The sequence below is a fragment of the Sarcophilus harrisii genome, chromosome 4, assembly GCF_902635505.1.
Source record: "Sarcophilus harrisii chromosome 4, mSarHar1.11, whole genome shotgun sequence".
Taxonomy (NCBI): Eukaryota; Metazoa; Chordata; class Mammalia; order Dasyuromorphia; family Dasyuridae; genus Sarcophilus; species Sarcophilus harrisii.
This window is the reverse complement of record NC_045429.1, coordinates 438,656,524-438,678,623: the sequence shown is the minus strand read 5'-3', so window position 1 is coordinate 438,678,623 and position 22,100 is coordinate 438,656,524. Positions and strand designations below refer to the sequence as shown.

Sequence of the window (22,100 nt, the reverse complement as noted above, 5' to 3'; positions counted from 1 at the left end):
GTAGGGTTTGAACCCAGATCCTGAGCCTCCAGGGAGGAAGCAGGGTGGAGTGGCCTTGGGTCAGACAGTAAGTTCTCTACTTTCACTCCCGTGTCTTTTGTTGGTTACTGAGTTTACTCTGTTCTCTGATTGGTTGGAAGGTGCAACCTGCTCCCCTCCCTCCAGGTATAGAATGGGTTGGGTGGGGGAGAGAGAAGAGGAGGCTGGGGACACCCTCCTTCCCCCCCTCCCCCCCCCTCCCCGCCATGGTGAGAGGTCAGGGGAAAGTCAAGTACTTCCCCCATACACACAGATGCACAGACACCTTCACACACAGAGAGATATTCACACTCAGACACATTCACACAGACACACAGGCAGACATACACCCTCTCTCCTCTCTCTCTCTCTCTCTCATTCTCTCTCTCTCTCTCACACACATACACACACACACACACACACACACACACACACACACACACTCAGGGTGATTCATTCTGAGTGGTGAGAGAATTTTCCCATCTTGCTTTTTTCCAAACCAAGAGGGGAAGCTGACCATGATCCTCAGGAAGCCTTTGTGGGATTGTGAAATGCTGACATTGCTCTCTCCAAAGACCTTCTGCTGGATCAAAATTGAAAGCAGTTTGTTCTGTCGTCTTGGCAGGTGGTTCCCAATTTTTCTAAATTTAAGGCCCTGCTCCACATTTAACAAAATGATTTTTATTTGAATCTAATCATCAGCAAACACAAACATTCTAATGTGCAAAGTTTTTTTTTTTAAGGAAATGACAGGAAGCTGTGATATATAGTTTGACCTTTAAAAGTGTGTGTCAGATTTTAGTAACAACATTGCCTTTCCAGAACTTTGTATTTTCTTCAGAGTATTTTCAAAATATTTTATCATTGCTTATTTCTTGTTTTCCCCATCTCTGTCACTTCCCATTAACTCACTCCCCAATCCAAATAGAAGGCCTCCCTTGTAAGAGATAAGTATGTCAAAGAAAACGATTCCTCACCTTGGCCATGTCTGAAAATGCATCTCATTCTGTCCCAAGGCCCTCAGCCAGAAAGTAGGAGGCTCCGTCATTGAATGAATGAGTCGTGAAGTCTTTCAGAGCGACTTTCCTTTCCATGATCATCATATAAATCGTCTTCCTGGATCTCCTCATTTCCCTCTGCCTCAGTTCATAGAAGTCTTTTCAGGTTTCTCTGAATCCATCTCTTGCCATTTCTTACATTTCAGTAATATTTCATTACCCTTAGGACAGCTGGTTGAGCTGTTTCCAAATCAATGGGACCAGCTACAAAAACTCTCCTAGCTGGGAGAGGGAGGAGAAGGTGGACAGAGAAGGAGGGAGGGAGGGAGAGGGAAAGGGAGAGCTGCCCACCTCCAAGTAGGGGAGTTTCCCAGAGTCGGGTGAGCCCCTATCCATAAGCCCAGCAGCCAGTTCCAAGTGAAACTGATGGGCAGCAGGACAAACACCCGCAGAGCTCCAGGAGCTCCTGCTCTGACAAGGGGAAGGGAGGCCTTTTCTCCTCTCCTTTGGGGAGACCATCTTCATTCTCCTTCCCCTCTTGCCCTGATTTCTTGCTCTATCTTGTGATTCCCAAATAAATTCTTCTTCTTCTTCTTTTTTTTTTTTTTTTGCTGTGGCAGTTGCGGTTAAGTGACTGGCCCAGGGTTACACAGCCAGGAAGTGTTAAGTATCTGAAGCTGGATTTGAACCCAGGTCCTCCTGACTTCAGGGCTGGTGCTCTGCCCACTGCGCCCCCTGGTTGCCCCACATAAGTAAATTCTTCCTTGGGGCCACGCTCCCTTTGAGGAGAGGTCTTGGCCCTCAGGATACTATGTTCTTGGGACGCCGGGGAAAGGCGGGGGTCCCAAGGTGCTGCTTCCCAGTGCTACGGGCGGAGCTCAGCGCAGGGCATTGACCACTGGCCCCAGAGCTCGAGGCTGAGGAGGAGTTCTCTGTTAACAAAGGGTCAGTGATCTCTTGGGTTGGCTTCCCTCGGGGCACTGAAGCTGTCCCCAAGGGGGACACAGTCGGCTCTACAGAGTTTTCCTCGTGACAGGCCTAGGAGAGGTAGTCCAAAAGGACCACTACGCCCCCGTCTTCTGGATGAAGACACTGGGACCCAGAAGGGCTAAGTCACAGCACGTATCAAAGCCAGGATTTGAACTCGACTTTCCTGATTCCTCGTTCTTTGTGGCGCTCTCCTGGCATTCGTCCCTCCCTCTGCCCAGTGAGATTCAGGCCCCTCTCCTTCCCCAGGAGATCCTCCTTTTCCTGGCCTCCCCCTCTCTGCCTCCTAACTGCGGCCCCATCTGTTTTCCAGCTGCCCAACATGTTCGGTGACCTCCGATCCACATTCATCGCCCTGATGATCGGCTCCTACGCCTCTTCCGCGGTGACTTTCCCAGCAGTCAAGGTGAGGCTTCTTGTGGGATCGGGGGAGGGGGAGGCTGTGTGCTTGGCTCCCCTCCTGAGTCCCCTCTCCCAGAAGGAACTAAAGAATGGCAGGGTCTGGGCAGCCGCCCAACAGGACACACCTGGGAACAGAAGCAGGGTGAGGGATGTTCCTTTAGGGCTTTAAAGTTTAAAGCTTCCCAGAAGCCTTGAGGTAGATATAACGGTATAATCCCCATTTTTATGGAGGAGAAAATCGAGCCTCTGAGAAATCAGTGACCTACCTAGAGTCATCAAAAGTCAGGATTTGAACTCATATCTTTGTCTAAGACCAGCACAGCAAGTGCTGACGTAATTGTGATGTGTGCGGGGGGTGAAGGGAGAGAGGAGGAACATGCTTCTTGGGGTCCCTGCTCCTGTGGCTAACATTGGGGGGAAGTCCCAGCTCTGGATCAAGCTCCAGGGGAGTGCTCCGCCACGCCAGGTGGGCAGACTCGGAATACTTCTCAATCCTCCCCAAGTCGGGGCAAACCCATCCACAAGGAACCCCAAACCATGGGGTGGCCCCTCAGGGCCCCTCCCCCCAGTCCTCTTCCAAGATGGGGGAGAAAGTGGATGGGGAGGCCACATGGGAAGAAGGGGGCTTCCCGGCCCCCGCCCCCTCCACCTCCCGCTCCATCGCTCCAAAGGAGGCACGCCTGACGGAGCCGGCACCTCCCTGCCCCCCACCTGCCAGGTGCTTCTGCTCTCTGGGCCAGACAAGTCTGGACCCTAAGTCCTGACATTACTGAGGGGGAAACTGAGGCTCAGAGAGAGCCCCCAAGCAGTCAGCCAGGCCAGGAGCCTCGGGGCAGGGTCTGTGCCCCCGTTCCAGTGCTCCAGCTGGTCCAGCGCCCTCATCCTGCCTGCCTGCCCCCGACACCTCTAACCCCGGGATGTAGGGCCAGGAGGGACTCTCACCAGGGGTCTGAGGTGAGATTTCAAGTCCAGCCCATTAACCGCCGCCCTCCCCTGGTACTGTCCCCTTCCTCCAGGTGATCTATGACTTGGGGGTCTCCTTCATCATCATCCTGGTGGTCTGGGCTGGCTGTGCCGGCCTGGTGTTCCTGAACTGCTTCTTAAACTGGCCCCTGGAGCCTTTCCCGGGACCAGAGGACATGGACTACACGTAAGTGGTGCCGAAGGGAGCTGCTGGGTGCGGGGCGTGGGCAGGGGGCCCTGGCAGGTGCCAGGGGGGCAGAGGGCATTGATAGGTAGGGAACATGGGCATGAGCAGGGGGCCCTGGCAAGGGGCACCAATGGGTGGCAGGGAAGGGCAAGGAGCACCGGTGGCTGCTGACCCTCTTCCCACGGGCCCACACAGGGTGAAGATCAAGTTCAGCTGGCTGGGCTTCGACCACAAGATCACTGGGAAGCAGTTCTACAAGCAGGTGACCACAGTGGGCCGGCGGCTCAGTGTGGGCAGCTCCATGAAGCAGTCCAAGGAGCAGTCGGCCCTGCAGGAGGGCAACAAGCTATGTCTGTCCACCATCGACCTGGAGGTGAAGTGTCAGCCCGACAACGCAGGTACTGGGCCCCCTGGGCCGAGGGCAGGGTTGCCGGGGACAAAAGGGCGGGCCAGGCAGGGGCCCAGAGAGCTTAGAGGGGAGGGAAGAGGAGCCTGAGGCTGCCGGGGGCCCTGGTTTGTTCTAGGCCATGCTGCCGTTTTGTGGAAGGCCTGGAACCAGAATCAGGTCCCCTGATGCCCACGGCAAAAGGGGCAGGGTGGGGTAATGGTCGGAGCGAACCTCTTGGCCAAGTCCTGCCTCCGGGTGTGACCTAATCTGGATGGTGGCGACCGCTCAGGGCCAGGCTATGGCAGGCAGCTGAGCGCCTGGACACGGGGCCATGTATCCCCCTGGGCGGCCCTCTGGGGTCACATGTCCTTGTTCCTGCTGATGCCCTCAGGGACCCCAGGCAGGGGTCAGGGAGTCTGGGGCTTTACCTGTAGCTGTAGAAGCCAGGCCAGCAAGCACGAAGCTCCTTCTGGTTTCGGAAGGGGAGGAGGCAGCACTGCCCCCTCCCCCAGGTGCCTGGGCCTCTGTCGTGTCCCCACCCCAGGTGCCTGGGCCTAAATCGTGCCCCCCACGGGCACTGGGTTTGTGTCACCCCCCCCCGGGTGCCCGTGCCTGTGTTGTGCCCCCTCCAGCCTCCTGGCCCCGGCAGCCTCCCGCCTGACCTGGTCTGTGCTTCTCCCCAGCGGCCCCCTCCTTCATCCACAGCCTGTTCAGCCCCATCCTCATGCTCAGCCTGGTCACCATGTGCGTCACTCAGCTCCGGCTCATCTTCTACATGGGCGCCATGAACAACATCCTCAAGTTCCTCGCGGACGGCAGCCAGGACGCAGGTGGGCCACGGGAAATGGTCGCCCCTCGGCCATTGCTGCCACCCCCTGTCCCAGCCGGGGGGAGTCGCCTGCGGGGGGGGTTGCCTCCTGACCGGCCGCTGTCAGGCTCTGCGACCCCCCAGAACCCTTGGAGTCAGGGGGAGTCCCAGCTCAGCTTCTGCCTGCCTGGAGACAGGGAAGTGGCCATGGGGGCGGGGACGGGGCAGGTTGTCTCTCTCTCTCTCTCTCTCTCTCTCTCTCCCCTTCTCTTTCTTTCTCTCCCTCTTTCTCTTTCACTTTTCTTCACTGTCTCTCTGCCTGCCCCCACCCCCTTTTTCTCTGTTCCAGTAAGGAAGGGGTGGATGGTTTATTAGGGGCCCAGGAGAAATGTGACCCTTGCTAGAGATTCCCTAAGGAAGCAGGAGGCAGTGGCTTCTCACGGGATTAACAGCTCAGTCTGCGGCTGCCTGGCCCTTCCTGGCCCCCCCCCCCCCCCCCCCCCCCCCCCCGGGCCCGAGACCCGCACCCCGGCCCTGCCCGGCCTAAAAGCCCTCAGCCAGAGCCCAGGAATTGCTAAGTGGCTGCACTGCTGCTGGCCCCGCATCCTGGGCCGGGAACGGACAGGGCTGCCGTGGTGTTTGCCGGGGGATCCAGTCGGGACTTGTTAGCTGAAATTGCAGAACTAAGTGTGCAGATCCCCAGGCTGCACAGAATCTGCAGAGATCCCCCAGGACCCAGGGTCCCTCTGAACCTGGTGGAGGGCATTGCGGGGGCCCAGAAGGCTGCCTCCTCCTCAGGATTCTTCTCCAAGTGTGCCCCACGCTAGAGGCAGCCCAATGATGCAGTGGTTAGAGCCCTGGGCCCAGAGTCAGGGAGCCCTCTATTCAAATCCTGCCCCACCAGTTTCAGCCGGCCCAGAACTCACTTCCTTATCTTAGAAATGATTATCTCTGCTCCTTTGTGGCTCTAAATCTACAATCTTGGAGTCTTGCCCCTTGCCTTAATTGCCTGGAACTGTGCACTTCCCTGAGGGGAGCTGGGCCAGGCATTTAAAGGGATCATCAGGTTTTCACTTTTCTGGAAAATAAAAGGGCTCTGGAACTGATCTGGCCCAAGCCCCTTGGAGTGGTGGAGGGAAGGAGGAGGTCACTCAGGTTACCAAGCCAGCCCCTAGATTGAGACCCCTGGCTCCTGACTCCCGGGGCCTAGCTTTTTTCACTCTAAGAAGCTGAGAACCATTTCAGGGCCTCCTAGAAGTCTCCATGTTTCCCCTTCAGAAAGTGCAAAGTTCCATCTCTCTAATGAGGTGGGAGGTGGGGGTAGGTCATGGTTTCATTTTCTTTTTGCTGTTTTTTTCCCTGAGGAATTTGGGGCTAAGTAACTTGCCCAGGGTCACAAAGCCAGGAAATGTTATATGTCTCAGGTCACATTTGAACCCAGATCCTCCTGACTTTAGGGCTGGGGATTATTTTTCCTTTTCTTAAGGTTTTTTTTTTTTTTTTTTTTTTTTTTTTTTTTTTTTTGGGGGGGTGGGGGTGGGAGGGTGCCTTTTTTTTTTTTTAACCATAGCATTTCTTAATGTAGCTCCTAGATTCCCTTCTCCCCCTTATATCAACCAAAAAAACCCCAAAATTCAGTTTGCCAAAACCAGTGAATCAAATGACCTCTCCTGACCACGTATGCGCCATTCTGTACCCATGGCCCCTCGCCTCACGATGACTGGAGAGGAGTGTTTCATTAGCTATTCTTTGGGGCTCTCTCCTCAAGTTCAGCGTAGGTCACTGACTCTTCTCACATTTCTCCTGAATTTCTCCTCTTGCTATCGGAATCCCGCTTCTGTCAGGACACAGAGCTCTCGAGATGAGTGAGCCAGAGGCGCCTTTCTGCTTGAGGAATGGCCGCCGTGGCCACCGCCTTGCTTGTGGAGGAGCCGAAGCTGCTTCCTCTTCCCCCTCCTCCTCTGCCCCTGCCCCTCTTTTCTGGGGGACTGCACCAGGTTACTGGTGACTGCAGCAGCCATCACTCTCACTTCCCCTTGCTGCTTCCTCATCCCGGCCTAGCCACCGTTCTGATTCACCAGCACATGGCCGACATGGGGAACCGGCCTCTGTGGTCGGAGCAGTAAGGCTTGGCAAACAGGAGAAAAGGCCCTTTGCTGCCATACGGGCCCCCAGCCCCTCCGTGGCCTGATGGGAAATCCCATGACTCTGGGAAGCTCCCCCAGGGATCTGTCTATAGGCCAGGTGCTGAAGCCCAATGTGGCGGGCCAGGCCCCGAGCTGACCCCTCCCCAGCCCTCTCCGAGAAGCTTCTGCTGCTAACTCCTTTCCTTTTCTACATTTCTCCCTTTGCCCTCTCGATGCAGTGATGGCTACAGGTAAGTGGGGTGGCTTTGCGCCCATTCCTTCCTCCCTGATATCTCCTTATTAGAAAACGTCTACCACGTTCCTGATCATTCTCTGGTTCTCACCTTTCCTGCCTTTCCACCTTGGTTAGAGTAGTGGGGGGAAAACCAGCCATTTGAAACTCTCTGCAGCCCCAACCTCAAAGTCCCTGGGAGTTGCCTATCTCTGGGCACCATTGCAGATGTGGAATTTATTTACTTATTTTTTTAAAATTTGTATTTGTTTTTAAATCCCTTTCTTTTTCCAACATCTCTCCCGTCACTCTCTGGAGGGGAGAGCCAGCCCCGTCATAAAGAATAAAGCAGTTTAGCAAAGACATCCAGTGAATCTGATAAGACATGCTGAGGCCTGTAGATGAAAACCGAGAGCGTTTTGCTGCTTTTTGAGCATAAACATTTGTCATTTAAAAAAAAAAAAAGGGAGTTTTGCTTATGGGTCATGGGGTTGGGAGCCAGATCTCCTAGTCCAAAGTGCCCTTTTCCCAGGGGAGAAGACAGAAGCAAAGAAAGGGATTTGTTGAAAGTTTTAGGGGCAGTGAGTGTGAAGCCGAGACTCAGACCGAGGTTCCCCCTCCCTCATTTGTTGAATTTTTTCATTGTCTGGGGGCTGAGCGTATCTGTGTTAGCGTGGAAGCTTCATGGGCTCTCCAGGCTTCCCAGAGTAAGCACTTAAGGCAGCTTGGTTAGTCCTGAGACTGTCCCCGCTGCGGCGGGCTTCCTCTGGGGGTTGCCGCAGCCCAGCCTCTCCCCCAGCAGCGTCGCCGTTGTGGGGAGGGAGCCTTTCTGATCGTGTCTGTCTCTCCGTCCAGTGGGTCTTTACACGTCCATCTTTGGCGGGCTGCAGCTGCTTTGCCTCCTGACGGCCCCTGTCATTGGCTGCATCATGGACTGGAGGCTGAAGGAGTGTGACGATGGTTCCGAAGAAGCCGAGGAGAAAGATAGAGACCAGTACGTGGATGGTGGGAAGGGGGGGGACGCAAAACCTGTTCAGGGACAGCTGTCCCAGAGAGCAGCCCCATCGGGGGGTGCCCAATGACATCATCGCAGCAGACTTGGTGGTCCTACCCGGAACGTCCTGCCTGCAGGCTGTCAGAAACCCCTCCCACCTCCCCTGCTCCTCCCTGTTTGGCTCCTTCTTAGAGATGCAGTTTTAGAGCTGAAAGGGACAAAACTGAGGGCCCACAGAGGCAAATAGACTTGTTCCAAGTCACACAGGAAAGGCTGGGCCTGGAACTCAAGTCCTAGGATTCCAAGTTCACAGCCCTTTCCCCATCGCACACCAACAGGAGAAAACTGGTGGAAAAATGTTCGGTGATGTTCTTTCTTTGTCGCTTCCCAGAAGAGCTAGAAGAGGTTAAAGCCAATGGCTCAGATCCTTCCTAGCTTGGCCTTCCTCCCCCCCCTCGCCATTCCGCCCCCTCCCCACCTATCATCCCTCCATCCCCCTGGGAGCGAGCAACAGGGAAAAGAAGTGAATTTTGAGTAAGAGTATACCTGGCATTCACTTCTAGCTCGCTTATGATACGAATGACCTTGGACAAGACCTTTAACTTTATAACCCTGAGTTTCCTCAACCAGAAAAAAGGAGGGTCAGACCAGGCCATCACAAAAGTCCTTGTAAACTTTTGACCCAATGATTCCACAGTTCATGGTGGGAGAATAAGCCGCTGCCCTGCATTGCTCAGAGCCCTTCCTATGTGAGTGTCAGAGACCCGGCCAGATGGGGGAGCTTGACGTGTCCTGGGCGATGGGTCGGCCCGGACGGACCCCTAGAAGCAGGCGTGGTTCTCTCCCTATGAGGCTGGTGCCCAGCAAGTGGTCCCACAGGCAGCCGACAGCCCCCCCCCCCCCCAGTAGCCACCCCCGGCCCCTGAGTCTGCGTCTGCTCTTCTGCAGGGGCGAAAAGAAAAAAAAGCGTGATCGCCAGATTCAGAAAATCACCAATGCCATGAGAGCCTTTGCCTTCACCAACCTCCTGCTCTTGGGCTTTGGGATCACCTGCCTCATTCACAATCTGCCTCTCCAGGTAGGAGACTTGGGGAAGGACGGACAGAGCTGGGAGGGGAGGACGGACAGAGCTGGGAGGGGAGCGCGTCTGCACTGGAAGCGGGGGAGGTGCTGTCTCAAGGGGCTGATCCCTGGATGAGCAGTGGCCCAGAGCCCAGAGGGAAAGTGTCCCCTCTTGTGGACAGGCTGACCCTTCATGAGGAGGCCCCACTTCTTCACATCCTGCACCTGGAAATGAGGATCGTGATGGAAGCGACCTCATTGGGTTGCTGTGAGAATTGGATGAAGTGGGGGGTGGGAAACGGTTTGCAAAATGTAAAACGAGATAAATTCTAGCTGCTTATAATAGTAAGGGATGTTCACTGGAGAGATGTGTATGTGTGTGGAGAGAGACAGAGAGAAGGACTGAGAGAGGGAGGGAGAAAGAAGGAAAAAGAGACAGAGACAAAGACAGAGTGAAGGAGTAAAAGGGAGGGGGAGAAAAAGGGAGAAACAGAAAGACAGAGAGGAGGGAGAGGGAGAAAAAAGAAGATAAAGAGACAGAAGGAATGAGAGAGGGAAAGGGAGAAGAAGGAGAGAGAGACAGAAACAGAGAGAAGGAGAGAGAGGGAGAGAGAGCCAGCACAGCTGAGACCATTTCAGTAATGTTAGGCTGGGGAAGGAAGGATGCTAGGCATCTAACCTTCCAGCTAATGGTCGTTCGAGGCCAGAGGGAGTCAACCAAGAAGCCTTCATTCTGAGTGCCTGCTGTTTGCCAGGCCCCACGCTGGGCACCAAAGATAAAAAGACAGACGTTAAACAGTCCCTCCCCTCTGCACGTGCACTTTCAAACCTAGAGGGGATCCCCAGTGCCTCAGTGCAGGTCTGAGCAGACCAAAAACATCTGGGACGCCCTATTATGGACAAGATGGAAAATGAATGCCAGGCAGTGAGGCGCTGCCCACTTTGGGGATCAAGAACAACCCGCTGCAGAAGGGGGGCTGGAGTTCCAAAGGAAGCTAGGAATCTTAAGAAGGAAGGAAGGAGAAGTACGTTTTAGACCTGAGGGTTGGAGGACCCAGCCTGGGCAGAGGCCCAGAGAACAGCAAGGAGACTGGTTGGTGCTCAGATGTAGAACATGTGATGGGGAGGGAGGCAATTAGAGCTGGGCTGCAAAGGGGTTTCCATGTCGGAGGGCTCTGTTGTGATCCTAGGAGGAATAGGGAGCCCCTGGAGGTTACTGAGCAGAGCAGGGACCCAGCCGGGCCTGGCTTTGGCTGCTGAGTGCAGTGGGGAAGAGGATATCACCTGCACTTTTTTTTCTGGGGAGTACAGAGAAGGGAATGGGCCATGAGACCTGTTGGACAGGTAGAAGGAGAAGGGCTGATGGTGGGGGAGGGAATGGGAGGAGCCAGGCCACAGCCCCAGGGTCAGGGGACAGTGTGGTCCTCCCCTCACCAGAGAGTGAGGAGCAGAAGGGGGCTCTCTAGTTCTGGGCATAGCCCCGAGTTTGAGTGGCAGCAGAGTCTCCCTATCCACCCATCCCAGGGACGTGGCCAGGGGCACTCTGTCCCCCACCCTGGGCATCGTTGTCGCGCTGCCACATTTGTTGTGGACGGCCCATTACTTCCTGACACGGCTTTTTGGGGTGTGATTCCTGAAAGCAGGGCAGCCAGTGTGGGAAAAAAGGGGTGTGTGTGTGTGTGTCTGTGTGAGTGTGAGTGTGTGTCTCTATGTGTGTGTGTGTATCTGTATGTGTGTCTGTGAGTGTGAGTTTAGTGTGTGTTTGTGTGTGTGTGAGTGTGAGTGTGTATCTGCGTGACAGAGGGCAGCCTGCGCCCAGTTCCCGCCACCCACATTCCTGGGAGCAGGTCCGGGCAGCTGGGCCTTCACAAACAAAGCTCCGGAATGGTGGCGGCCTCTGGGCCGTTGTCACTGGGAGCCAGCCCCCCCCCCCCCCCCCCCCCCATGGGTCCGGGTGCAGCCCCCAGGCTGAGCAGGCCGGGCTCCCCCAGAGGCCTCATTTGCACGCACTCACACCTGTCTGGCCCCCACAGTCTGCCGGGCGCCCCCTCAGGGATCTCAGCCGCCCATGCCCCGGGATGAGGACAGGGCTCTCCGGTGGGCGCCTCCTGGAACATGGAATTAAATAACTGAGCCCTCCTTCCAACCCTCATGTGTTTCACGTTTTTGCTTCATGAAGCTTTATTACTTGGAGGTGACTCCCTCATTCCCGAGAGCTCCCACAAAAACCTCCCTCCACACAAACTGGCGGCTTGGCTGTAACAGCAGTGAGGGTTTGTCTGCATGACCTAAAGGAGTTTTGGGGGTTCTGGGAGGTGAGTGGTTTCTCCCTGGGCCACAGTTGGACCAGGTTGGAGCCAGGCCATCCCAGCTCTAGCTCAGCCTCTGTCTGCTCTGCTCCCCCCCCCCCCCCCCCCCAGCCCAGGGTCGGTTTGGGAGCCGCTGACTCCCTGACTCCCGGGAGCTCCCCGATTCCAGTGTGACTCACCGAGCCAGAACCTGACTCCGAGCCGTTTCCTGCTGTAACAGGGGTTTCTCGTTGCCCAGAGGAAAAGGGCTGCTCTGTAGAGCTCTCAATTTGAGGGGCGAGAACTTCTCCCCAAGAACTGATCAGACAATGCTCCTGGTTAGAAATGGGGGTCCCCATGGGTGGGACAGCACAGAAGGGTCCCCACTTTGGTTCAGGGAGCCCTAGGCCCCCATGCGCATCTGTCAGGGCTCAGAGCAGCCATTGGAGGCCTGAGACCACACCTAGTCATTCGGCAAGCACCCATCAAACAACCTACTATGTGCCATACACTGTGCCCAATGTCGGGAACTCCAACAAATACCAGGACAGTTTTTGCCCTCAAGGAGCTCGCACTCTGCCCGAGGGAAAGCAGCTTGTGTGCAGTGTGGGGGAATGCAAAGTCCTCTGGGAAGGGCAGGTCTAACCATGAGGACTTAGATGAGCAGATGGGTATGAACTACAAAAGAAGCACTGGGAGCAGGGGGGCCCATCCTAGGGATGAGGGAGGCTTCTGAGAAGAGCCTTCCCGGGCTGAGGGAGTAGATGCCAAGGTGTCTCTGGGCACAGCCTGGGCAAAGGCTCGGGAGGGGGAGATGCTATTCTACGTTCAGTGAGCCACAAAGGGGCGGTTTGGTGAGAATGGAGGTTTTGGGGAGATCGCTTAGAAAAGGTGATTTAAAAGTGTCAGACAGACATCTGTGCTTGGGGCCAAGACAATCAAGAGGGACTGTCGTATCTGAGCTTTAGGTGTTCTGGAAGCTTCTGGAGGACACGTTGAAGAAAGAAGAGGCTGGGAGGGGGGCAATTGGGAGGCCGTTGGGACCCGAAGTGGGGAGGGGCAGATACCGGGGGAGGAAGGAGCATCCACAAGCCTGGCTGCCCAATTGGCTGTGAGCTCTGAGGGAAAAAAAAGGGTCAAGGAGGCACCCAAAGTTGTGACCTCGAGGGAGGAGAGGAGGGAGGTGCACTTGTGGGGTGGGTGGGGAGGGAGTCCTGTTTGGGGCCTTTGTGAAAGGGAGGGTTTTGCTATCTGGAAGGGCGCCCTCCCCGGGGTCTTGCATGTAGTAGGTGCTTCTGAACGTCCCCCGATGGCTTGGGCCACGTGTGGGAGAAGCCTGGGCCACATCTGACCAGAGCTGTTTTCCCCCCAGATTCTCTCCTTCATCCTGCACACGATCGTCCGGGGCTTCATCCACTCTGCTGTTGGGGGCCTCTACGCTGCTGTGTAAGTTGGCGCTCCCTGGGGGTCGGGGGCGCAGGGTCAGAGTCCTGGAGGCCCAGCCTGGGCTCTCCCCCCGCAGACGGGCCTGGCTTCCTCTCAGATATGTTTGTTCTGCCCCAGGAGGGGAGGAACCCGCAGTAAAACCAGTGGGAAGGTGGTTTGAAGGAGAGTCAGATGCTCCCGAGCCACAAGCCTGGAAACGAGGTCACAACCTCTGGCCGGGCCCTGGCTGCAGCACGTTCTGGGCCCGACGCCTCAGGGCTGGCCCAGAATGAGGAAGGGGGGGGGGGCCTCTGGGAGCGTGAGAGGGGGGGGGGGGGCTGCCTCTGGGAGCGTGAGGGGGAGGGGAGGCTGCCTCTGGGAGCTTGAGGGGGGAGTGCCCCCACCTTCCCCACAGGAGAAGGGGGGGTAATTAAATACAGAGTGGCTCCCACTCCCAGGAACCAGGAGCCGTGGCAGGCCCAGCTGGAGCAGGGCTTTGGGCTCCCCAAGAAGTGGCATCATCCTCTGGGAACCGGGCCTTGTGTGGCCCCCACTGCTTGGGTGGTGTCCCCTCCCCCGGGGCTGGGCCGGCTGTTCCCAAAGTGTCCTGTTCTGGGGCTGTATAGGGGGGAGGGGTGGGTGGGGTGGGTGTCTGGGTGGTCTGTGTGGTCGCAGTGGGTGGGACGTGTTTATTTGTGTCTGTGGAGAGCCTGGGCTCCTGTGTGAGGAGGCGGGACAGGGTGGGGGGACATGTGGTCACGAGGGTGGGGGGGCAGAGGCCCCGCCTTCCCCAAGGCTCTGCCAGGACAGACGCCCCCCACCCGGGGGCTGCCCTTCCGAGGCTGGGCCCTGGCTAGGCGCTGCTTCCTGGGGCCCAGCCCTGTCACCATGTGGGTGTCTGGGATTGCACAACCTTCCCTTGGACGCAGGCTCTGGGAACACCCGGCCACGGCTCAGGCCGAGCTGCCAGTGCCCGAGGCCCCCTGCACACTCACACTCACACACACACACACACACACACACACACACACACACAGACACACTCACACACACCAGACCCTTCCCCTGCATGATCCCAACCCAAAGAGCCGACCCGGGAGCCTCTGCAGGCCCATCTGGGTGGAGGCCCGAGCGCTGGGTGGGCAGAGGGCGTCCTTTCCCCCAGACCCCTCCAGGGGCACAGTGGGTGGGGGCTGCTCTGGAAGTCCTGCCTGGGGCACTTGGGGGCTTGTTTGCCTCCGTCTCCCCAACTCCAGCCTGCGTTGAGTTCCGCGCCCTTGGAGGCCCCGTGCCGGGGGGCCCCGGGTGACGGGCTCTCTCTCTGTCTGGTGCAGGTACCCCTCCACGCAGTTCGGCAGTCTGACAGGCCTCCAGTCCTTGGTCAGCGCGCTCTTTGCCCTCCTGCAGCAGCCTCTGTTCGTGGCCATGATGGGGCCCCTGGAGGGGGACCCGTTCTGGGTAAGTGGGGTGGCTCGGTGGGCGGGAGACTTGGAGGCAACAGGGCCGGGTGTCCGTAGGCTCTGGGATCGAATCCTGCCCTGGCAGGGGAGAACGTGGCCGAGTCACTGGTGCTCCCGGGCTTGGGTTTCTGGCCCATCACGGCGCGGGGCTCTGCCCGGTGGGGTCCAACTCTCCCTCGGCAGGCTCGGCCTGGGGGAGCCAGGGGTTGAACGGTCAGCCCTGGCGGCTGCCACGAGCTGGGCTTGTGTTGTTTGTGGGGCCCCTCGGTTAAGAAGAATGATGGAGAAGGGCCCGGAACCAGACTGAATGTCAGAGAGCCGCCTTCACTTTGGGCCGAGCCCCTTGTTAAACGTTCTCCCGCAGCCTCAGACCACCAGGAACCCGCCCGTACGCGGGGCCCGGCTGCAGAGGCTGCTGATGCTGGGGCCCTGGGCCCTCCCCAGACCACCCAGACAGAAACCTCCCCCATTTCACAGAGGAGCAAGCTGAGGCCCAGGGAGGCGGCATTTGAGCCCAGTTCTTCCAAGTGCTCCCCCGGGGCTGGGGGCTGGGAGCGGCTTCTCCCACTCCTGAAGGGAGGGAAGGGGGCTCAGGCAGCTCTGGGCCCCCATGGCTCACCTCTCCCTGCTTGTGCCTCCCCAGGTCAACGTGGGGCTCCTCGGGGTGAGCATGCTGGGCTTCTGCCTGCCCCTTTACCTGATCTACTACCGGAGGCAGCTGCAGAAGCAGCTGGAGCAGAAGAGAGAGGACGAGAAGCTCTTCCTCAAGATCAACGGCACCCCCAACCAGGAGGCCTTCCTGTAGGCCCCGCTCCACTCCACATGCTCCGCCCCCACCGACCACGGCTGCCTTTGGCCCCCAGAGCACACGTCCCTGTCCCCCGCCTCTGCCCACGCCCGCTCTGGCGTTCCCCGGGACTCTCCACCACTCGGACGCTGCGCCTGTGGCCCCCCCTGTGGCCCTCTGGCCTCCCCGGGAGCTGGCACGGGACACCAAGGGCCTGAGACGGCAGCCCCTGGCACTGGACTGCTGGTGCCCCCTCGTTGAACCCCCTGGGCTTCTCTGGCCAGGGCTGCTGGGGAGCTGGTCCCCCGCCTGCCTTCTGGCCCCTCCCCATGCTCCTGGACATCACGCTGCCTAGGATGTGCCGTGGGTTCAGCGCCACCCTCAGATGCCCAGGGGCCTCTGTGCTAAGTTTGCCAAATTTGAGGAGGGGGCTGTCCTCCCTGCCCCCAGGAGCCCAGCCGGCTGCTCCTCCTGCATGCCCACAGACTGTCTCCCCGGGACACAGAGGCTTTCAGCGCCCACCCACGCCGCTCAGACTCGAGATGCCCGCCTCCTGCCCTGGTGCCATCCTGAATGCCCGTCCCCGAGGAAGCGGGCCAAGGAAGGAAGGACCCTCTCGTCCCTGTTGGTGCTAAGCCTGGTGATTCCTCTCTTGCCCACGTGCCCACCCTGCAGAGTCTCCCGTCCTGTACATGTGGGGCCCCTCGCTTGCATCTTGCTGCGTCCCTGCTGGCCAGACGGAGGGCAAAGGTCAGGGGCGTCAGGCGAGCCCCGACAGAAGGGCAGCCCTCCTCCCTGGGGGGTTGGGCAGGGTCCGGAGCACGGGGGAGGAGAATGAGGGGGGGGTGTGCCTTCGGACACCCAGGTTCTGGGGGAGGGGGAAGAGTCGTGCGTTTGGGTTTCGGAGTTAGGTGAGCGTGTGCTTGGGTGAGTGTGTGCCGGGCTGGAGTGCCCTGGGCTAGGCTGGGTGAGGTGCCAGGGCCAGGGACGCAGCTGCAGGCACGCAGCGCCCTCTGGTGTTAGGCCCTCATGTGAGGGTCCCCCTGGGCTTAGCCTGGCCCTCCCCTCCCCCTCCAGCTGTGGGGAGCCCTGGGGCTCTGGCGGGGGCGGGGCTCAGCCTGCGGCGGGGCAGCACCTGCCAGATTCCAAAGGACTTTTCCTGAGGCTTCCCAGTAGGTCTGAAAGGGGCGCGGGCTTGGGATCGTCGTCGTCGTTTTCTTATTTTAAAGTTTTCTCAACCTTTTTTTTTTTTATTGTAAAGCAATAAATCCATCTTCCTCGTAGTCAGGGAAATCTGTGTCTGTGTCCACCAGCGGCCGCTGGATCTGCAAGTCTGAGATCGCCTCAGAGAAGTGCAGAGAAGCTCCCGCTCCCTCAGCTCTCTCGGGCCATCCTGGACCCCAGGGGCTCCCGGGGGAAGGGCTCCCCCCGTCCCCCCCCGCCCGTGCAGGCCACATACAGATAGTGGCTGCGCGTCCCCACTGTTGTTCAGAAAGATTGGCAGAGACTCCTGAGTCTCGGAGCTATGGTCTAGCCCTAGAAACTTGAGAAGCGGGAGCTACAGCAGAAAGCTCTGCCTTTAATTAGCCGTGGGACCTCAGGCAAGGCACTCGGGGCATCAATCAAAAAAGAGCTGGTCGGGCTAGGTAGATTCTAGAGTCTCTTCCGATTGTCTGAGGGGCCGCTGACTGTGGGAACAAGGATTCAGGCCCGGAGTCAACCAGAAGTGAAGGGCTGGGGAGAAAATCCCATTAGGACTTGAAGGGATTTGTGGGAACTTCGTTGTGCTTGGGGGGGACGGGGCAGGAGGAAGAGTAGCCCCAGCAGCGCAGGGGAAGCAGGTCAGAAAACCCACAATCACGGGATTGTGGAGTTAGAGAGCCGGAATCCTCCCTCACCCCGCATTTTACAGATGGGCAGACTGAGGAACAAAAGAGGTTTGACATGATTTACCCAATGTCAAACAGCTAGGAAAGGTTGAAGGTCAAATTTGAACAGGCTGTTGCCTGTCAAGCTGGAGGCCCCTGGAGGGGGCCAGACCATGATGTCATCATTCACCACCTTGCTCTAAGACCCAGCACAGACAAGACACTGGACTGACTTTCCCCAATGTAGCAGGGACCCCCTAACCCTTCTCCTGTTATCAGGGACCCTTATGTCCCGGGATAGTGGAGATCACCTTGGATTCGGAGCTCGAGGAAGCGGCTCCAGCCCTGATTTTGTGTGAAGCCCTTAGATCACTTAGCCGAGGTTCGGATTTGGTTTTCTTTTGTCTGTAAAAGGAGGGGTTAGAACAGGCGGATTCTGGGGTCCCTTCTGGCCCTGGGCTTGGGACTCTGGGTTCAGCCGTCTGGCCACTACTAACGGTAGCAAAAACCAATCCAGACTGCTGCTGGCTGGGATGGCTCGGCCGGGACATCGAGAAGGAGAGGGGCCGGTCTCTATAGAGATTCAAATTGGACTTTTTATATTTTATATATATATATATATATATATATATATATATATTGTGTGTGTGTGTATATATATGCCTTTTAATTACAGCATACACTCAGCTCCCATTTTCCAAGGCAGTTCCGTTATTTTTTAAAGGAAACTTTCTTCTGAAGGCAGTTTTGCCAACGGAAAGAGTCTTTGTTAGACGATAGAGTTTTGATCTTGGGCTTTCAAAACATTGTTGTGGAATCCCTGGCAATTCCTGGGACTTTGTTGGAATGGAACGCCCGCGTGGGCGCCTTAGGCGCTTTGTTTGGGGATCGGGATGGAGAACATAGAGACTCCTTAAGGGTTATAAGACCAAGGAATCAAATGCCGCCCCGGAAACGCCGCCCTAGCCCCTCCGTCCACTAGCCCCGTGCTAGTCTCATTAAAAACCAAAACACCCCAATGTTTTGTGGATACATCACTTTCATTTCCCAGGATCCTTCCTCGTAGCAATTAAGTCAACAAAACAGAACAACGTTGACCTTGTTGGAAAATGTATGCTTCTCTCAGCACCTAGAAGTCCTCCCCTTTGTATCCAACTCTAGAAAATAGATTCCTTAAATCCTTACAACTTGGTTTCTATCCCCGCATCTGAAGTGACCTTTTCTAAGATCACTTAAGCCCTTATTTCTGAAGCCATAGGCCTTTTCTCCTCCTCCTCCTGAACTTCCTCGACCTTTGTCTAAGGAGCTTTCCTCAATGCTACCTGGTTCCTCTCCTCCTTCTCTGCTCTTTTTGCTGACTTTTTCTCTAGCCCCTCTTTTCCTGTCATAGCCAGTCTGAGAGGTGTGGAGGCGTGTCTCAGAGTTGTCTTATTTTGCATTTCTTTGATCAATAGTGAGTTGGAGCATTTTCCACATGACTAGAAATGGTTTTAATTTCTTCATTTGAAAATTGGGTGAATGTTTCTCAAAGCTCTCTCTGACTTGTGCCTCAGTGTGCAAGCATTGTGGAGATTTAGTCTCAAACTCTCTCGTCTGACTCTTCCTGACTCCGTCTGGGGTTTTCTTGGCAGAGACACTGGAGCGGTTTGCCATTTCCTTCTCCAGTTCATTTTATAGAAGGAGAAACTGAGGCACGCAGGGTGAAATGACTGAGGCCAGATTTGAATTCGGGTTTTCCCGACTCCAGGTCTGGAACTGCATCCACTGCAATACCTTCATTCATTCCCACTTCCATAAAATTTCTTGAATCACTTCAGCCTTCCCTTCCCCCATCAGGTTCTCATTAATCTTCCTGTCTTCAGTATATCCCCTTTCCAATCCAAGTTCCACACCATTTCCCAAGGAAGCTCCCACGTGCACATTATGACTCTCACCCCTCAGTTGATTCCAGATTCTGGAATCTGAGGCTTGGGTTCAAATCCCAGCACTGCCACAGAGAACCCGTGTGTGACCTTAGCCAAATCCACCAATCTCTTCTGGCTGTAAAGGGAGATGGTTAGACCTTTGGGCACTTCCAGCTGCTGCTGCTGCTGCTTAGAAAGAGAAGCCTTGATAACTCCCTATTGCCTGCCAAATAAAGCGTAAACTGGCTCTGACATTCAGAGCCCTCCACAATCTGACTTGTACCTACTTAATTTTTTTTTTCTAAATTAAATATAAAGCCAATTTTTAATCTTCATTTTTGAGTTCCGAATTCCCTCTGTTCCCTCCCCCATTGGAGACCACAAGAAAGTCGATGCAGCGTGATCACGCAAAATAGAGCTTGTTATTAGCCATGTTGCAGAAGGTGACACAGACCAAAAAGGAAAACACACACACACAAAATGAAGTGAAATAAATATGCTTTGATCTGCATTCAGACTCCATCAGCCTTTTCTGGACGAGCCCTATGGAATTGTCTGGGATCATCGTATTGCTGAGAAGAGCCAGGTCCATCCCATGATCATCATCTAATCTTGCTACTGTGTATGATATTCTCTTGGTTCTGCTCACTTCCCTCAGCATCAGCTCCTGTAATTCTTTTGAGGTTTTTCTCTCATTTCCTACAGCATAATAGTATTCCATCACAATCATAGACCACAGCTTGGTCAGCCATTCTCCAACCAATTTCCAATTCTCTGTCACCTCAGAAAGGGCTGCTGGAAATACATACTTTTATGCACACGAATCTTTTTTAAAAAATATTTTTGGGCTACTGCTACTTCTGGATCAAAAGCTACACACGCAGTTATAATAGTGGGGTCTTGTTCCAAATTGCTCTCCAGAATGGTTGGATCGGCTCACAACTCTGCCAACAGTTGTAGCTTTTGCAGGGGTCCTCAAACTTTTTAAATAGGGGGCCAGGTCACTGTCCCTCAGACTGTTGGAGGGCCGGACTAGAGTAAAAACAAAAACTTTGTTTTGGGGGCCTTTAAATAAAGAAACTTCATAACCCTGGGAGGGGGATAATCATCCTTAGCTGCTGCATCTGGTCCACAGGCCGTAGTGAGGACCCCTGAGTTAGAGCTTCATCTCATATGTGCTCCTGTCTGCCGACCTCCTCTCTCTCTGCTCTGCTCTTTTGCTCATACCAACTCCCACACCTGAAACGACTCATGCCCACCACGCCATATTTGTAGACAACCACTGACGTCCTTCCTTCATGGCCCAGCTGAGACGCCAGCTTCCTCCTTCACCTTCCCCCCCACTCTCTCACTCTGCCCCGTGAGATGTGTCTTTTCTACCTCCTGTTTCTAATTAGCCTTTGCTTGGATCTGTCTTTTGCACTTGTTATCTCCCAGCCCTACCCCCGTACTGTGGGTATTGAGATAGTTCTTCGCCAATTAGATTAAGTCGTGTTTTGGGGAGCAGAGCCTGTGCTTTCCGTGTGTCCGTTGCCCCTAACACAGTGCCCACATGCTTGGTAGGTGCTTGATATTGTTGTCCGTTGGTTTTAACTGTAGTGATAGAATCTGTGTGTTCATTGTATGAAAATTTAACTCACAAACTTACTGATGTTGTGACGCTGATCCTTCTGTAGGGCTGTAAGGATTACAAAGCACTTGCCTTACCGTGGTCACGGGAGGTAGGTATTAGAAGTATTATCATCTCCATTTTATAGATGCACAAACTGAGGCTTAGAATACAAGTGATTTGACTGTCACTTAGCAGCACCTGACACTTAGTAGGATGCTTAATTAGTGTATGTGGACTGACTGACTCAAGGTTAGGAGGTGCTGCTTTGGTACTGAGGTGGGTACATGGGTAAGTATGAGTTCTTTGTGGGTACAGTTTCACTTTCGCCTCTGCGGGCCCAGTGCCCACCTAATGGGCAGTTCTTGTTAAATGTTTATTGATTGGTTTAAAAAATAATGATAGTGGTCCAGCCATTAGTGTTGGAACAAGAAGTCTGGCCAGGGGCAAAGACTGCTAGGAGCCTTTGTAAGCTGGGTCAGAGAGGAGGCACTGAGGGGACCCAGGTGGCAGCTGGGGTAGGGGAGTCAGGCCTTCACAGAAGAGCCTTTCAGAGGGTGGCAAAGGGGGCTTCCACCTCCCCCCCAAGGAACCAGGCCCGACTCTGCGGTCATCCTTCAGGCTAACTGTAGCCAGCTCCTCTGGGGGGCCCTGCCCCCAGCTTCCTTTGCTTCTCCTCTAGCAGAGGGAGGTGCCTGAGAAAACTTCTCCCCTCCCGCCTCAGCCCCGGAGGTCAGACCCTATTCCCTGGCCCCTCCCCAGAGCAGTTCAGAGCAACAGAGAAACAGTGAGCGTCTCCCTGGGCCTCCCTTCCCTTTTCTCTGAGGCCCAAGGTCAAGGCTTCTGGAACAGGAAGCTGTAGCAGCCTCAGGAAGGATGTAACCATCCCTGTGATTCCTGATCCTGTTTTGCCAGTGACTTGGGTCGTGCCCAAGTCAGTGTCCCCCCCTCCCCAAATAGGGCTATTGCACTGTGACCAGCGGCCCTTCTAGCTGGGGCACCTTGCCAGTGCTGGCCTTGATCCTGAGGCAGAGGAAGGTCTGTAAGGGCCAGGGACCAGAGGGAACATGGATCTTCCTGGTCCCCTGGGAGGGCCTGGAGTTCTGTGAGAAAGAATGATCCTTGTCCTGGGGAGGCCACAGGAAACAGGCCCCAGCAGCTGAGGCTTACTCTGGCCCTGACCCGCTGGCCCCTCACCAGCTTTCCCTGGGAGAGGAAGAAAAGAAGCAGGTGGGATTGCCCACAGCTGTACAATGGCCACCTCCCTCCTGTTCACTTTTAAATGTGTTAAGCTGGGAGACATGAGTCTCCAGTAACTGGAGGAGATCTAGAAGCCAGCTTCTTAAATCGTGGTTCGCAATCCTATACGGGGCCTCATAACTGAACGTGGGGGTCATGGAATTATGATTTAGTATCAGTATGTGTTTGGTTTGTGTGCCGAATTCACATTCCTGTATGCCCAGGGTCACACAAAAGGATCATGAGTGGGAAAAGTTGAAGAAGTCTTAAAGTTTACAAAGTGCTGCCCATTTGGGGGGTCCCTCCACCCATGCAGGTCGGCACCTTTCTGAGGTAGAGGTAGCAGATCACCAGG

The 22,100-nt window shown here is 55.7% G+C and overlaps 1 protein-coding gene across 3 annotated transcripts in view; it reads left to right on the top strand.

The window, feature by feature from the left end:
- The window catches only part of SLC43A2 (solute carrier family 43 member 2), a 47,257-nt gene extending 29,363 nt beyond the window's left edge, over positions 1-17,894 (top strand). The window contains exons 5-14 of one of the 3 annotated variants that reach the window (XM_031967782.1): positions 2,317-2,409; positions 3,422-3,555; positions 3,751-3,953; positions 4,627-4,773; positions 7,117-7,128; positions 7,965-8,103; positions 9,052-9,181; positions 12,826-12,899; positions 14,213-14,336; positions 14,982-17,894. In XM_031967782.1, coding sequence (XP_031823642.1) covers positions 2,317-2,409; positions 3,422-3,555; positions 3,751-3,953; positions 4,627-4,773; positions 7,117-7,128; positions 7,965-8,103; positions 9,052-9,181; positions 12,826-12,899; positions 14,213-14,336; positions 14,982-15,143 — 1,218 coding nt within the window. In that variant the 3' untranslated portion in view covers positions 15,144-17,894. The remainder of the gene's footprint in view (positions 1-2,316; positions 2,410-3,421; positions 3,556-3,750; positions 3,954-4,626; positions 4,774-7,116; positions 7,129-7,964; positions 8,104-9,051; positions 9,182-12,825; positions 12,900-14,212; positions 14,337-14,981) is intronic. The other 2 variants (XM_031967783.1, XM_003770115.4) reach the window with 2 other exon arrangements.
- The last annotated feature ends 4,206 nt before the right edge of the window (positions 17,895-22,100 follow it).